The sequence below is a fragment of the Drosophila mojavensis genome, unplaced genomic scaffold (assembly GCF_018153725.1).
Source record: "Drosophila mojavensis isolate 15081-1352.22 unplaced genomic scaffold, ASM1815372v1 contig_16, whole genome shotgun sequence".
Classification (NCBI taxonomy): domain Eukaryota; kingdom Metazoa; phylum Arthropoda; class Insecta; order Diptera; family Drosophilidae; genus Drosophila; species Drosophila mojavensis.
Window position 1 is genome coordinate 4733524 of NW_025318693.1, and position 14925 is coordinate 4748448.

General features: G+C 43.3%; 3 protein-coding genes across 4 annotated transcripts; all 3 read right to left on the reverse strand.

Moving 5' to 3' along the window:
- Positions 1-1498: 1498 nt before the first annotated feature.
- On the reverse strand, positions 1499-4559 carry LOC6573426 (pyrokinin-1 receptor). Of its 2 annotated transcripts, none has more exons than XM_001999471.4 (4): positions 2723-4559; positions 2166-2383; positions 1939-2085; positions 1499-1741 (listed from the first exon to the last, which is right to left on the reverse strand). In XM_001999471.4, the coding sequence occupies exons 1-4, from the start codon at positions 3621-3623 to the stop codon at positions 1691-1693; spliced, it is 1317 nt and encodes a 438-aa protein (XP_001999507.2). In that variant the 5' UTR covers positions 3624-4559; the 3' UTR covers positions 1499-1690. The 2 variants fall into 2 exon arrangements, with proteins under 2 accessions (XP_001999507.2, XP_043863240.1); XM_044007305.1 differs by having other exon boundaries at positions 1499-1611; positions 2723-4558.
- Positions 4560-5389: 830 nt separating this feature from the next.
- On the reverse strand, positions 5390-10556 carry LOC6573425 (dynein regulatory complex subunit 6). Its single transcript, XM_032733578.2, has 2 exons — positions 10181-10556; positions 5390-9170 (listed from the first exon to the last, which is right to left on the reverse strand). The coding sequence occupies exons 1-2, from the start codon at positions 10262-10264 to the stop codon at positions 7407-7409; spliced, it is 1848 nt and encodes a 615-aa protein (XP_032589469.1). The 5' UTR covers positions 10265-10556; the 3' UTR covers positions 5390-7406.
- A 1073-nt stretch (positions 10557-11629) lies between these two features.
- LOC6573424 (kinesin-like protein KIF19) lies at positions 11630-14616 on the reverse strand. The gene is made up of 5 exons (XM_001999469.4): positions 14423-14616; positions 12959-14360; positions 12592-12740; positions 12150-12493; positions 11630-12049 (listed from the first exon to the last, which is right to left on the reverse strand). Exons 1-5 carry the CDS (start codon positions 14531-14533, stop codon positions 11833-11835), a joined length of 2223 nt encoding a protein of 740 aa, XP_001999505.2. The 5' UTR covers positions 14534-14616; the 3' UTR covers positions 11630-11832.
- Positions 14617-14925: the final 309 nt, after the last annotated feature.

The window sequence follows — 14925 nt, forward strand, 5'->3', positions numbered from 1 at the left end:
CTCAATTAGCTTAATTATGAAGGAGAGTTTTGTTGATTTCAGTAACGGAATATATAGAAGATACGAATTTTGCAAATATAAGAAAATACATAAGAGTATTCATATATCATCCATGCTATCGTAAGCAATACAATTTGCTCTGGCTTATAGATTTATGTTTATGCACCTGGGATAACTCTAATTGCAGCCAAATCATGACGTAATTGGCTGTGAATACGTCAGTGAATAGAATGCAGAAGTCGATGACGGGATGGGAGACAATCACAATGATATGTGGCTAGTCCATTTGCTTGATTGCATTTTCATAAGAAATGCACCTTTGAGTGGGTGAGCGATATTACGCATTCGCCACGTTGACAGTCGCCTGCGTTTGCAGCCCGTGACCCTGAGCTGATTATAATCGCAGTGCACGGTGTGTGGGACCTGATTAACATATTACTTATTTATGCAAACACCGAGCGCATTTTCATTTCATTTTCATTTTCATTTGTCTGCAAACCAAATCGATAATAACAAATTTTGTTTACGCGCATTGCGATATAACGAATAGAAAATAAATATTTTTTCTCCAACTCTAGCCCAACAAAAATCGGCAAATTAACGAAACCCTACAAAAAATAATTAACTTTGCTACTTATTTATTTTTTTATTGTGTGTTTTTTCCATTCACACCAAATATAAATACACTTCAATGCGTGCACTTCTTAAAGCTTTGTCATCATCATCATCAATTAAACTCTCCTTCAGCATTGACATTGTTTACTTTCCGGTAGAAGAAAAGTGCGATATTTTCATTTTGCCCTCAGCTCATTTGTCAATAAAAAATGACAGCTTGAGCTATTGACACAGCTCAGCTAAAGTTTGGCAAAACTTTTATTAAGCTATAAGACTTAAAAATGTAAAAAGATTTGCAATTTCAATTTGATTTAAAGATATATTTTTGTATAATAATATTTTAATAATTTCTCATTTATATGTATATATGTCAATTTTTTTCTGAATAATAGAGCTATGCATACATATATGTAACATGCGTATAAATTGCTATATATATATATGTATATTGTGGAAACTGATTAGCATAGTACTTCGTTTACAGTATTGTTTATATAACTTTAAACTAATGTTTAATATAATATAGTTTTACAATAATACAGTACATAATACAGTGCATTCTTGTATGCTTAGAAATACGCCAAAATACATCGGATTCACTTGTGAAATGAATTACATTTATATAGTCTCTTTTATTTATTTATTTATTTATTTTTTTTTAATTTATTTTCTTCTTACTACAGATAATATATATAAGAATAACGACTAGTTAGTCCAGCATGTTGCAATTACTTAGCTTTTATTTTTTATTTAAATAAATAAAAATACTTGCAGCGTTGTCTGAACCTTCAAATTATATTAAATGCGAATTATATTAATACATTTTTCAACTGACATATTTTTAAAGTAAGAAATAAACTCTAAATGAGAAACAAACTAGAACTTGTACTAAACGCTTTGGTAGCTGTTGGTAAACAAATTAGCTTAGAATTTATATAAAAACTAAAGTGACTTACATAGGGGGAGCAAAAAATTATAAATTACAATAAGTTAACACTAGAAGTAAACAGAAAAACGATATATGAATATCGATAAATGAATTCACTATAATTAGCAGTGCATTGTGCATTGCAAATTACGAAGCTAGTTGCGACCTTGCCGGCAGCGGGCGTTCATTTAGAGCTATCTAAAGCGACAGAGTGAGCGAGAGAGGGGGTAAGAGAGAGAGAGAGGGAGAAAGGGAGAGAGAGAAAAGAAATAAACAGAAAGAGAGAGAGAGATAGAGAGAGAAGAGTGAGATGAGGAGAGAGGAAATCATATAAACAATTGATGTTGTATTGCGTAATTTTAAGTAATATTACTCATACGATCAGTGTTACAGACCTGCATTAGCGTGTGCTTCGACTCAGTGGAATCTCGTTGCGTCTGCGACGACGAGTTGAGGGTTGTTGTGCGCCGCAATCGACGCGACTCCGGCTGATGGCGTGAATTCAACGAGCCCTTCGAGTACTTCTTGCCCAGCAGCACAGCCTGCAGCAGATCAAGCCAAGAATAAACAAATTTATATATACAAGATATAACATATAAAGAGCACAAGAGTGGACACTCACTTTGAAGGCCTCGCGGAACTTGTTGCTCATCAGATTGTAGAGCAGCGGATTGATGCAAGTGGACAGATAGTAGAGCACACCCGAAATATATGTCATCACCGTGTAGAGGAGCTCATGCTGATCATGGAGCTGGGCGCCCCGCGCTGGCGCGTAAATGGCAATCAGACGCTGCGCGTGAAATGGTGCCCAGCACAGAAAGAAACAGATGACGACGGCAACTGCGAAACGAATAGATAAACCGAACAATTGTATGTGTATTTATATTCATAAACGCTATGACAACTGTCATCAGCTAATATCATCTATACTCTGTTTGTTTTTTTTTTTTTTTCGGGGCCCAATAAACGCGCGCGACTCATAAATGTCGAGCATGTCAAATGACAGACGCTATAAATTGGCCAGTGAATGGCTGATTAAACGTGCTCATCGTGTGCCCTCTGCCCTCTGCCCTCTGCCCCCGCTCGGTGCAGGCAAATATAGCCAGAAATTGGTTATTGGGCTCACAGCCTGCGGCCATTCTACATAATTGGCTGTCATCAATGCCGAACCACACTCACCCAGCATCCGCAGCACTCGGCGCGTGCCATAATGATTCAGTCGCCCTCGCACAGAACTCAGCTGCGGCCCCGCACTGTTCGCCAAAGTCGAGCTGGAGCCGGCATAGCGGTAGAGTACCGTATCACTTTGCACCGCCTTCATTTGCTGCTTCTGGACCCGCACGCCGCTGTAGCCAAAGCCGGCTGAAGAACCCCCGCCGCCGCCGCTGCCTCCGCCCCCGCCGCCAATGACACTCGATCGGTAGAGATGCAGGCCAATGCCCAGGTACAGCACCAAGATGATGGACATGGGTGCGAAAAAGAAGATGATTGTGGACAGCTGGAACGAGTGCTGCACTATCACGCGCACCACCACGCACTTGTCGATGCCGCCGTAGTTGTTGATGCCGAACTGGGCCGCCTGCGGTATGGCCGTCAGCACGGCCAGCAGCCAGATGAGAATTATGATGCGGATGGCGCGGCTCAGCTTGCTCATGGCCTGGCCGAGGAACGGATGGCAAATGGCCATGTAGCGCTCCACGGTGAAAGCTGTGATGGTCAATACAGTGGCATTGGCGGATGTTTCGGCCAGCAGGCCACGGCCGATGCAGAAGAATTCGCCGAATACATACGGATATTTGGACCAAATGAAGTACATCTCCTGCGGCACACCCGAGAGCAGCAGCATGAAGTCCGATATGGCCAGCGAGAAGAGATAGTAGTTGGTGGCCGTGTGCATGGAGCGATTCTTCTTGATCACAATGCAGGTGCTGATGTTGCCCACGACGCCGGTCAGGAAGATGAGGCAGTAGACCACCGTCACGGGTATGACAATGGCCAGTGGATCGCGCTGGGCCCCAAACAGTTGGCTAATTGCTGACACGTTCTGATTGATGGCAGGTGGCTCGGTTGCCGGCGACATGTTTGCTCGAAATTTTCCTTCAACTGTGCGCTTTTTTGTTTATATTCATTCAAAATTTCCACTTGCGCTGGAATGTGGAGAGCCGCTTAACTGCCAATATATCCCCATATGCTAATTATTATAATTCGATGTCACGACTAAGGTAACAGCGCCACAGAACTTGAGCTAGCCAATCTCCGCTCAACTCGACTCAACTTAACTCGTTTCTTGACTGACACGCAACACACACACAACAGACGACACTAAAGTATATAGCCGGCCCAGCGAGGTCGCGATCGAATCCAGCTACGTTGCCAAATGCCCCCGCCCAGCGATTGCTCCGAGCACTGGACGCTGGACACTGCGTTCATTTGATTACAACTGGCCAAGCAGCTCGCAGTTAGCCGCTCTCAGCTTACAGCTCGCAGCTCTATATGACAATGCTTGAATGCATTGAGCCCAGCTGCATTAAGCCCGTTGCCCGTATCCGAGTTGCGAACCAAAACCCGAACCCGAACCGCACGCTAGCGCGCTCTGAACTTATCTGATAAGCACTGGCGACAATTTCATTCAGATTTCTATCCACGACGACGCGTCGCTGTCGCTGCTGCTGCTTCTGCTGCTGTCGTTGCCTCTGCCGCTGCCACTGCCAGTTGACATGTGCATATTTGTAAGTGCTTCGGTCTGTGCCTGGCTTTGTTTGTGTTTTGGCCACAATTTCTCATGGTCGCAAAAAAAAAAAAAAAAACATCGCCAGCTACCCACCCACACTCCGATGCCAACATAAACAAGAGCATCAATAAGAAACCCCACGATGACGGCTGGCAAAAAGTTTCATTCCATGCGTTTTGTCAGTGCCAGATCTGTTCTCCGTTCCACGTAGCTGACGAGTGACATTTTCGTTGGCCGCATCATATATATTAGATACACACACATATATAGACATATATCCCATTCATTTATATTATTTCGTTTAGCGCCACCTTAACTAACTGAACACCCACTTCCCCAGCCACCTCCCTCCCCCACCCGGCGGTGTCAAAGTGCGTGCGTTGTTTTCGAAATAGTTGCGCACATACATAGAAAAGCAACAGCCACACACACAGCTACATGAAAATGGTGGCTGTCATGAGCTACATGTGTGTGAGCGCGTGTGTGGGGGTGAGTCTGTGTGAGCTTTAGCAATTGCTGGCTTTAAAATCTCTAACTGCAATCTGGCTTCTCTGTTTACTTATATACGGCAACTTAACTACAATAATTTCATGTACATATACAAAGTGTTCAACAGATTTTAGAGAGCGAAAGTTACACTAACCAGCAGTATTTACGAATCGGGAACCAGAGTACAAAGAGATGTGGTAGGAGCAAGAGTTACTTTTCAGTTTCGGTATTTAATTTTTGGCCAATTAATCTATAAACAATCCTAGTTTCAAATTTATAAAACAAAAATCCTCGCTACTGAGCTTTGTTGGCCTGTGTTGTTTAGAGCTCGTGTGTATTTGATTTATCATATTAAGATTGCTTGCATACATTTAATTTATACTCTTATTAACGGTGTATAATGATCTGAATAATATTGAATGCTTAAACCACAGCCTTTGTTCTAAGTCGAAGTCTAGAGTCCAATTCATTTTATCTCAGGCACTTTCCAGTCTCGTGTTTCGTTAACTTGCAGAGATTTAAGTATTCCAGTTGACTTATAGTATAACTACAATTTCCCAATTGTCAGCTCCGTTTTCACCTAACACAAAAAACGTAACAGGAAAAAGAAATCAAACAATTTGATATAGTTAGACAAATAGATTGAGATGCAACATCAATTTTATTATGTTATGTGATAAATCGTTCGGTAAGACTTAAGACAAATTATTATAATTATAGAGAAATGTGAATACACTTATATATTCCCTATGTCAAACGACAAAGACTTGATCAAATGAAGTCAGTAAATATATCATTAAATCACTGGACACGTATTCAACCAGCCTTCACCGGGATCGGAGCCCGGAACTTCGTTCTTCGTTACCTATTCAATAGACATTTACCAATGCATGGGTTATGACACAAAAGTTTATATGCGGTTAGTATTAAATACTTGGCAAGAACCAATCGTATAATATATGCAATTAACAACACATATGAAATATCTACTCAGTTGCGCATGGCAATAATTATATAGTTGTAGTATATATATTTATGTATATAATATTTTTGTAAATACTATCAAACTACTAAATATGTATTCTTAAAATGTTTTCATTCTACTTCCACATGTTTTATCATACACTTAAGTATGATATGGAACTGTTAAAAAAGAAAAAAAATAATCTTAAAACAATACAATCTTAAATCAATTTCATTCTTTTCTTTTCAAACCACAGATTTTTTAGCTGTCAGTAAACAACCTTTTCATGATTTTTCAATATCATTATAAATTAATTGTAATCACTAAACTAGGATAGTTGAGAAAATTAGTTTTCCTTCATCTATGAATACCCTTAAGTATTTAAGTTTTTATTTCTATTCGTAAATATTCCCGAAACTTGTGTAAAATTCAACGGATTTAAATAATCAGAGCGCTATTTCCGGGAAATCTTTTGCTTTGTTTGGCTTTAACCGAGCTCGATTGATGTACTTTTATGCAACAGGTGCTCATCTGATACACTTGCTCAGTATATTTAATGGGAAAGGGAAATGTTGTTAATAAATGCTATCGACCCATATAAGAAATCTAATCAATATTAGTTATGAGCTACAAAATGCTTAGCTCTGGCTTTTATATATCTCGTTGATCTTTTAAGTCGATCTAATTTTACACAAGTTCAAGTTCAAGTAATTAGTATTGAAAGCCTCATTCTGTATTTGGCATTGTATAATGTAAATTCGGATAAATATCTGTATATCTATATAGATATATATGTATATAAGTATTTTCGATTATGGTGCAAGTTCGCAATGGGCGGCATTTTTGTACATATAGAGTAAATACATCGATATATCGTATTGATCTTATGATCGTTATGTTGCTCAATAATTTTGACACTTTGAATATATTTTAGACATATATATTTATATATAGTATATATGTATATCTGTTCATAATATATGACTCACAATAAAAGTGTCTTGTAGTGAAGCTCGATAAGTTGGTAAGTCTAGACTTGACTAGTTTTCCCAATTCTGCTTGGGATCATCATTATACTTTGCTATATCACATAACAAAAGTTTTAGATAGCTTCAGTGTATTTGATAGTTCTTGAAGAATTTTGACTTTTTGAAATGTTTAGATTCATTTATTTAGAGGTATGTTAGTAGCATGACTTTTTGGCTTGAACTATTGTTGAGTTGAGAACCATAGATAGCAGTTACAAGAGTTATTGTATATGTATATATAATATTATCTCAACTAACTGTTGAGCGAATTACAACATTTCCTCTAAGTGTATGAATTTGTATATACGTATATGATTTCACCTAAAGTTTACGACATTGTGAAGCACATTTTAATGTTTTGTGTAAAACTTAAATATATATTACTATGTAATAGACAAAAACATGAAACATGAGAAAAGGAAACATGCATAGAACAATTTGAATAAATTAGATTAGAATATAGGAAGTAATTATTATAATATAGAAAATAATCACTAAAGTCAGATTAGACAATGAATAGAAGTAGATTCGATCGTATTGCCTAGGTCTGGCTCAGATAACAATCTCGATGATTTCCGGCTCGTCCTCGTCATCGGTTCCCCAGCCGGCGTGGGGATTATTTTCGTCTAGTCAGTGAACCAGCCTCTCCTGCTATAGCGTCACATGCTTCAGTTCTGGCAGCTGTCGCGACAGAATCTTCTGTGCTGCATCTTGGTCGAGTCCATCAATGCTGCAAGCAATCAATTCCCTCAGGTTCCGGCCATGTTTGGCAATATATTTGAAGGCCTGCAGTGTGAGAATCGAGCAGTTGCTGATGGTGAGACTGCGCAGGCGTTTCAAATTGACAACGATGTAGCCCACCGCATCGTCATTGATCAGCGAGCAGCTAGCCACGGACAGCTTTTCCAGGGATGGACAGTTGACACTGAGCGCCGCTATGCCATTGGCCTCCAAGCGATTGCAGTAGTCCAGCGTGAGGTCCAGCAGCTCCGGCAGATGTAGCGCTCGCTTAAGCAGACGATCTGTCAGATTGCGACAGCCTCGAACATTGAGCTCGTGCAAGCCGCGCAAGCGACTGATGGGCGCCGGCTGATTGCCAAATCCTATGAAGCCCATGTCGGTTACCTTGATGCAGTGGTCGATCCTTAGCAGGCGCAGCAGTGTCTGGTGGCGGAAGATGGTGGATAGGGTGCGATCGGTGGTTGCCTGGCGGCAGTTGTCCAGGCTGAGCTTGCGCAGGTTGGGCAGACGCTCCAGCATTGTGCACATTGACGCCTCATCGATAAAGCACACATCCTCCAGGAAGAGCTCCTGCAGCGTATAGTTTATCTGCGTGGTCAGACCCTCGACGAGGCCCCTGCCGGTCAGTGCGCGGCAGTAGGCCATGGTCAAGGACTCTAGGCAGCCGTTCATCTTACGCAGGGCCGACACACAGCGTACGTCCAGCTGCACGCAGAACATGAGATCGAGTGAGCGCAGAGTCTTGTGCCACTTGTCCGCTATGCAGAGCAGCATTTCATTTGTTAGCGACAGCATGCCAGTGAGATCGAGGTGCTCTAGCTTGCTCGTTTCGGGAATCGCGTCCAGAATATCATCGAGGAGCACGAGATGACAATTGCCAGAGAGCTTGAGAGTGCGCAGATTGTGCATCCGCTTGAAGGCCGCACACCAGCGCAGAGTTTCGATGCCCGGCGAGCAGCTGAAGAAGAGGTCGACGCACTCCAAGGTCGGCGCATGATCGTAGAGCACCTGCAGCAGTGCAGTCTCATTGTTACGACGATACTCGAATTGCAGATGACGCAATCGCACCTTATTCTCCACGCGGCGCAGCTGCAACAGCATCAATAGCTTCAGAGGTGCGTCCAAACTGACGCCATCGCACTCGAAGCCGGTCAGATGCATGAATTGCTTCATATTGATGCCATCGATGGTCATGTTGACATCATCCAGGAAGCTGGTGGTAACTATTTTCAAGATCTTCAAATTGGGCAGCTTGCCATCCATGTTACGAAAGACTGGCGCATGCCGGACCTCCATGTGCTTCACCTCCGGCCCCACCATCTTCAAGAACTGCGACAGCTCGGGACTCTGCGTCAGATCACGCAACTCAACATCGTCAAAGCGCAAATACGAAACTCCACGCTCGATGTGCGCCTTCATTGCATTCAGATTCTCTTTGGTAACAATCACCTTGCCCTTGGATGTGAAATACCGTCGATTGACCAATTCGCGACAGCGCCAAGATACCAAACGCAGCTGCTGCAAGTCTCTGAATGACAAATAAGTCATAATCTCGATCCATAGATCATTGGGCAGTTGCTCTATGTGCAGCGGCAGACGTTTCCCATCCTCGTTAAAGGGCATCAGCGAGCTGCTAGTCCCGGTGGCCTCCATATCTGGGTCAACCTTGTTCTCCTATAAAGATTTTAGGTGAGAAATATTAAAAGTTCAATTAAACAGGATAGATTAGATTGGTGTTTGATAATCAACGCGGTTCGATTTCGAAAAGCTGATATTTCTAGACTATAATTATATTATTATATTTTATAAAATAACAGTCAGTCAAATAAAGCTGCGAATATCACAATAGTTAAGTTAATTCAAGCGCGACGAATGGCTTTGAGTCAAACTACTTTTGTGGAGTTGAGGGTGTAGTAGGTTTTTTATTATTTATATATTTTTATTTATCTATTTAGTTATTTATTTATTTTTTTATTATTTTTTTTTTTTTTACTAGGTAGTGCAATTTACTTTATCTATGATATGGATGTTAATAATAATTTTTTATTTATTATTTTAATTGACTTTGCCTTTTCTCTTTTATTATTTTTATTTATATATATATATATATATATATATATATATATATATATATATATAAAATTAAGTTTCATAAATCATTAGTTTTTAATATTATGAACTCTTTAATATTATTTGCTTTCTGCTTTCTTTTTTTTTTTTTGCGACAATTTTGCTTTGATGTTGACATTTGCTTCTTATTGATTATCATGAAAATATTGAGTATATATCGGTTGCCTACTCAAACTTCTCAGCATTTATATATACTTGAAGTTTTCAGTAACAGGGGTGTTTGACAACTAATACCAAGGGTTAAAGCGCCTACTAGCCTCTGTGCAGGTGGGCTGCACGGACTTGTCGGACTGTCCAGACTGTCCGGGTTGTCCGAAGTGCAGCCGTTAGCTGTTGCTATGCATTGCAGCGCTAGCCCGGGCAGAGCTGCGTTTTCTTCCCAGTCGAACCTCCATATATATGGTTTATGTATAGATACATGAATGCATGTACGCTTCGATTGCAGTTAGACCCACACGACACCCACACAACACCCACGAAGATGCAATTGGGATACTTTTTCAGCGGTGTCAGTGGTGGGTTGACAGCGCGGCGCCTACACAATTTTCACTCACCTGCGCCTCGACGGGCCTTTCGAAGAACACAATTCTGCCCCGGTTTATCCGTACCAATCCACTCGTAGTTAAGTTGTTTCCCATCCAGACAATTTAGGCTTTCGTGTAGAGCAAGCGAGAAATAATTGTTATCAGCGTCAAATTGCGCCTTTATAAATGCCTATTCGAATAGGTCTGTCGTCTGTCGTTTGTCAGCCACTCTACTCGGGTTTTCCAGCGCTCTTTTCCAGTTGAAGTTTTAGAATATTTCTCTTGAATTATTATTATTATTATCTTTCAATTAATTTATGTACTTCATTTGCAGTGGCAGTTCCTTGTGCGACAGCAACCTGCTCACTGTTCGAATCACAAAACACGAATACCAAGGGGGAACAAGAGCCACGCACTGTCCATACAGCTGTGTATCTAATAATGAAAATCAAACTGCCAGATACTTTTGTGCATGCTGATAGATAATTTACCGTGGCAACGCATGCTCGCATGCTCAACTCGCTCTCACAGTGCGCTCTCTCAGCGACGCACCGTCTCGCTTGCACGCAGTCTGTTGCGCCCCCTGCCTCCTCTCAGTCTTGCGGTCCCACTCTGACTTATGCTCAGCGTTTGTTTATGTTTGTTGCTGGTGACCCAGTTCCGAAAAACAAGAAACTTATATTTTGGGCCGGCAGTGACCTTAGTGGTTGCTTGGAGACGAAAATTCTATTCAGTTTGTCAAGTGTGCGGAAGGGCTGCTCTTTTCATTTACAAATACAACAAATGTGTGGCTTATAATGAGCGCTATCAGCCGAGCGGACATTGAATTGCCAAACAAATATGTCATTCAAACCACGATAATAATCATCAATATAAAAGTCATAGTAAATTTCTACAAGTGCGATAATTGAATAAATCTAGACACTTTATTTAACATGAGAATCAATCAGCTGTTTAAATTCTAGTATATAATTGATATGTAGTTTACTAAAAAAAAATATACATATATTTTGAAATTAACTTTTGGTAAAGCTTAAAAATTATTTTTTAAAAATATTTTTTTTAAAATCAATAATAAATATTACTACTACTGTGAAGTTGATCAACATTTCTATATTGAATTTACTATGAATGTAGAATAAATAGTTAACTCACCTATAAACTTATAAGCACTTCTGTATATTGTATTTAATTTTATGTAGTTGCCCAAGTGACAGTGAAGTTAGGGCCCATGAACCGCAGCCCACTTCGCGTCTAAAGTCTGTGCTGCCAGACTGTTTCGAAAATATGTTTCTCAATGTAACGGAAAACTTCACTATCAAACTTGCTCGATACGGCAGCCTAGATGTCAGCTAAATGTATTTACATTGAATTCTCTTAAAAATTTATTTGGATTGACTCCACATTAGAGCCTGTACTGTGGTTTTAGATATCGTTTTTTTACGGAAATAAGTTATACAAACATTGAAAATTATGCAGTTCTATCAGATAAGGCATTTATTTAAGATATTTACTGCGACCTTAAGCAAACATAATTAAGAATAATTGCTAAAGTTAATTCGTATATTAAGCATATTGCTAAGTTTTCTAGTTTCTCTAAATAGTAGTAATGCTCGTTCCATCAATAGCTAAACCTTTACAGCTAGACCTGAGCAGTTCGGACAGAGCCGGCGCAGTTGCCTCTAAGGCTGCGTCTGTTTGCCCAGACGCAGCGAGGGGCGACGCATGCCGACCCCGGGCGCAGCAGTGGTCAGACGGGGCAGACGGGAATTCACTGGCGGACCCATCAGACGATCGGGACCATCCGCCACGATAATGTGCTCGGCCTGACCTTCAATGGCCGGCAAAGGCGAGGCGGGTGACCATTCGGAGCTAGAACTAGAGCCCGGGGAATCGGAGCTGCAAGCAAATAAGATATACATGAATATTGCACATAAAGAAACTGAGAGAGAGAGAGAGAGAGAGACAGAGACAGAGATAGAAATGAGTGCTAACCTACCCAGCTGTGTATATGGGCGGCAGCTTCTTGTCGTAGCTGCTCGTGCTGGGCGTGACAACTCCCGCGTGTATCTCCTGCTGGTAGAGACCGTAGAGTTCGCGCAGCTCATCCGGCAGCTCCACGTTGCCCTCCTCGATGAGTCGGCGCTGCGAGCTAATGATGTCCTCGCACAGTCGCCTCTGCCGTTCGGCGCGCAGCAGCTGCAGATCCCGACGCCGCAGCTCCGCCTGGCGCGCCAGCCGCTCCGCTTGCAAGGAGACCTTGTCCGCCTCCAGTTCATGCACACGGCAGAGCAGGGCGAGCAGCTCGCGCTCCTCATCGCTTGAAATGCGCTCCGGAAGCTCCTGAGAATCAATGATTAAAGTATGAAATTGCTTATAGTTTCTCGATTAAAGAAGTTCTTAGAAGTAGTTTTAGTTATAGTATCAGTCCTCGCACTTACATCCTCTAGTTTGACGCCCTTCTGGCGACATTGCTCCAACTCGTGTTCTGTGTGCTCACGAATTTCCTTATACCGTCGCGTCTCCTTCTCAATAGCCGCCAATTCACCCCACGCATTCTTCAAAGCCACGGAACCCTCTGACTCAATGTCTGTGTAAGAGAATAATGAAATTGAGGTAAGAGAACAATGAATCCATAATTCAAAATCAGCTATATAATATAGAGTATAATTGAGATATACTATCAAATTTTCAGTTATTATATTCCCATTATATCAAGAGATAAGATCTAGAGATATCCTATCAAACTTTTAGTTATTATATTCCCATTATATCTAGAGTATAATATTCCCTTAACTCAATGCTCACCATCTTCTCCAGGCGCGTCGTACAGTTTGCCGATGCGTCCCTGCCAATGTGATATGATCATGTGCTGTCGCTCGGCATCCAGCTCCAGGCCCAGCAGATGGCTCTCGGCCTCGAGCAGTTTGCGACGCAGCTTCATCTGCTGCTTGAAGGTCAGCACAATCTGTTCGCGCAGATACCGCAGCTCCGCCTTGCGCTGCTCGTTGTGCTCCTCGCTGGGCGGCTGCTGCGCTGCGATTGAAGCGGCAGCGGCGGCAGCACCGCTGCGCGGGCGATCCGTTAGCATTTTGGTGCGCAGGCGGGTGACCTCGTCTCGCAGCTCCGAGACGAGGCTCTGATAGTGTTTGGTGGGGAAATTCTTGAACTCATCGATGTAGACGGAGCTCTGCAGCTTGGTGGTGATGCTATTTGCGCGGTCCGCGTACACCAGCGTGTTCTTGGTCTCATCCCGATGCTTGCTCTCAGGCGCCACATGGGCTATCATAACCGTCTTGCAGCGACCACTGAGCGCCTCTTTGAGCAGACGGGTGAGCTTTGAGTCGCGGTAGTTCACGTAGCGAGCACCGCCAGACAGTGCATTGATGCAGTTGCCCAGGGCCAGTAGACTGCGATTGATGTGGGCGCCCTCCTGCAAGCGCTTGCCTCGATTCTTAGTCTTCTTGGCCCGCTCCGAGCCGGCCAGATCAGTGAGGAAGAGCCTGCCCTGCTTGGTGCCCAGGGACGTGCGCGTCTGCACCGTAATACTTAGGAGGGCGTGGCTGCGCGACGAGGTCTGATTGGCCGCAGTTGGCTCCATTGTTCTCGACTTGTTGCCCTTGATGAGCAGGCTGACGACCTCCTTGCGGCTAGACGTAGTTATTTCGGAAAGGCCAGCCACTGTGATGCGCTGACCCCTGTGATCTTCCCTTAGTTCCAGCGGCCCGCCAGGATTGAGCAAGTCCCGTATGAGCTCGTTGTAGATTTCCAGATACGATATGGATACCTTGGTGGAACTCTCCGGCCCAGCCGTCTCGATGTGACCAAAAATATCCTCAATGGCGCGCACCATTAGGCCAATGTCCTGACTGCTAACGTCCGCCTCGTAGCCAACGACTGCGGTTGGCCCCCGATCCGCCGTGGAGGGCTTCTTCCGGGGCACAGGACCGAGCATTGTGTGTGTTTTGCCGGAGCCCGTGGCGCCATAGGCAAACACGGCCGCATTATAGCCATTCAGGACGTCCTTGACCAGTGGTGCTGTGGTGGTTTTGTAGACCTGCTCCTGTGTGTCGTTCTCCTTGAAAACGTGGTCGTATGAGTATTTGCGTGGCCGGCTCTTGCCGCCGTCGTCATAGAGCAGAGAGCCGCTGGAGATGACCTCGATGCAGCGCTCCGTGGCCTCCAGGCTGGGACGTACGCGCACCGCCACCTGGACAATGCGAGTGCGTGAAGGTTCATTTACCTCGGGTGCCTGATGTTTGATTAACTTACCACTAAACGCTCTTCCTGGGCGGGCTGGGCGGTCGCCAGCTGGCGTCCTTGGGAGGATGTGCTGCCCCCGCTGCTGCCCGACCAGCTGCTGGCACCAGCGCTAGCCGCCATCTTTGATCAGTTGACTGTCCTTCACAAGTGGGCCACGTGCCTTTGGAATGCTGATAACCTGAAACAAGGCAACAACAACTGCTCACAAATGGTGTCAATTTGTTGTCAACAATCGTAAAACTGTCATTAACTGGGTGTTTCCCCATGTCCCCACCTCCCGCCTCACATCTACCATCTCCCACCACCCGCCAACACCTTGAAGTAGTCGTAATGGATTGAAAACTTCAGCGCCAAGGTCTTTCCTGCCATGAACATGACTTGGCTTAATCGATGTTGCTGGCCAAGTTTGGCAGGTGAAAGTCCCGCGGGCTTTGTTTACGGCGTGGCGTGCACCATAAATTAAGCCGTGAACTTGAACACCTTCCTTGCATTTGCGTGTCCTCGCATGTAAA

Coding starts and splice junctions, on each gene's coding strand:
- LOC6573426 (XM_001999471.4), bottom strand. CDS start 3,623: ATGTCGCCGGCAACCGAGCCACCTGCCATCAATCAGAACGTGTCAGCA. Junction 2,384..2,722: donor CCGAGTGCTGCGGATGCTGG/GTGAGTGTGGTT, acceptor TTCGTTTCGCAG/TTGCCGTCGTCATCTGTTTC. Junction 2,086..2,165: donor AGTTCCGCGAGGCCTTCAAA/GTGAGTGTCCAC, acceptor GATCTGCTGCAG/GCTGTGCTGCTGGGCAAGAA.
- LOC6573425 (XM_032733578.2), bottom strand. CDS start 10,264: ATGGGAAACAACTTAACTACGAGTGGATTGGTACGGATAAACCGGGGC. Junction 9,171..10,180: donor AAAGGCCCGTCGAGGCGCAG/GTGAGTGAAAAT, acceptor AAATCTTTATAG/GAGAACAAGGTTGACCCAGA.
- LOC6573424 (XM_001999469.4), bottom strand. CDS start 14,533: ATGGCGGCTAGCGCTGGTGCCAGCAGCTGGTCGGGCAGCAGCGGGGGC. Junction 12,741..12,958: donor CGACGCGCCTGGAGAAGATG/GTGAGCATTGAG, acceptor TCTCTTACACAG/ACATTGAGTCAGAGGGTTCC. Junction 12,050..12,149: donor CCGCCCATATACACAGCTGG/GTAGGTTAGCAC, acceptor ATTTGCTTGCAG/CTCCGATTCCCCGGGCTCTA.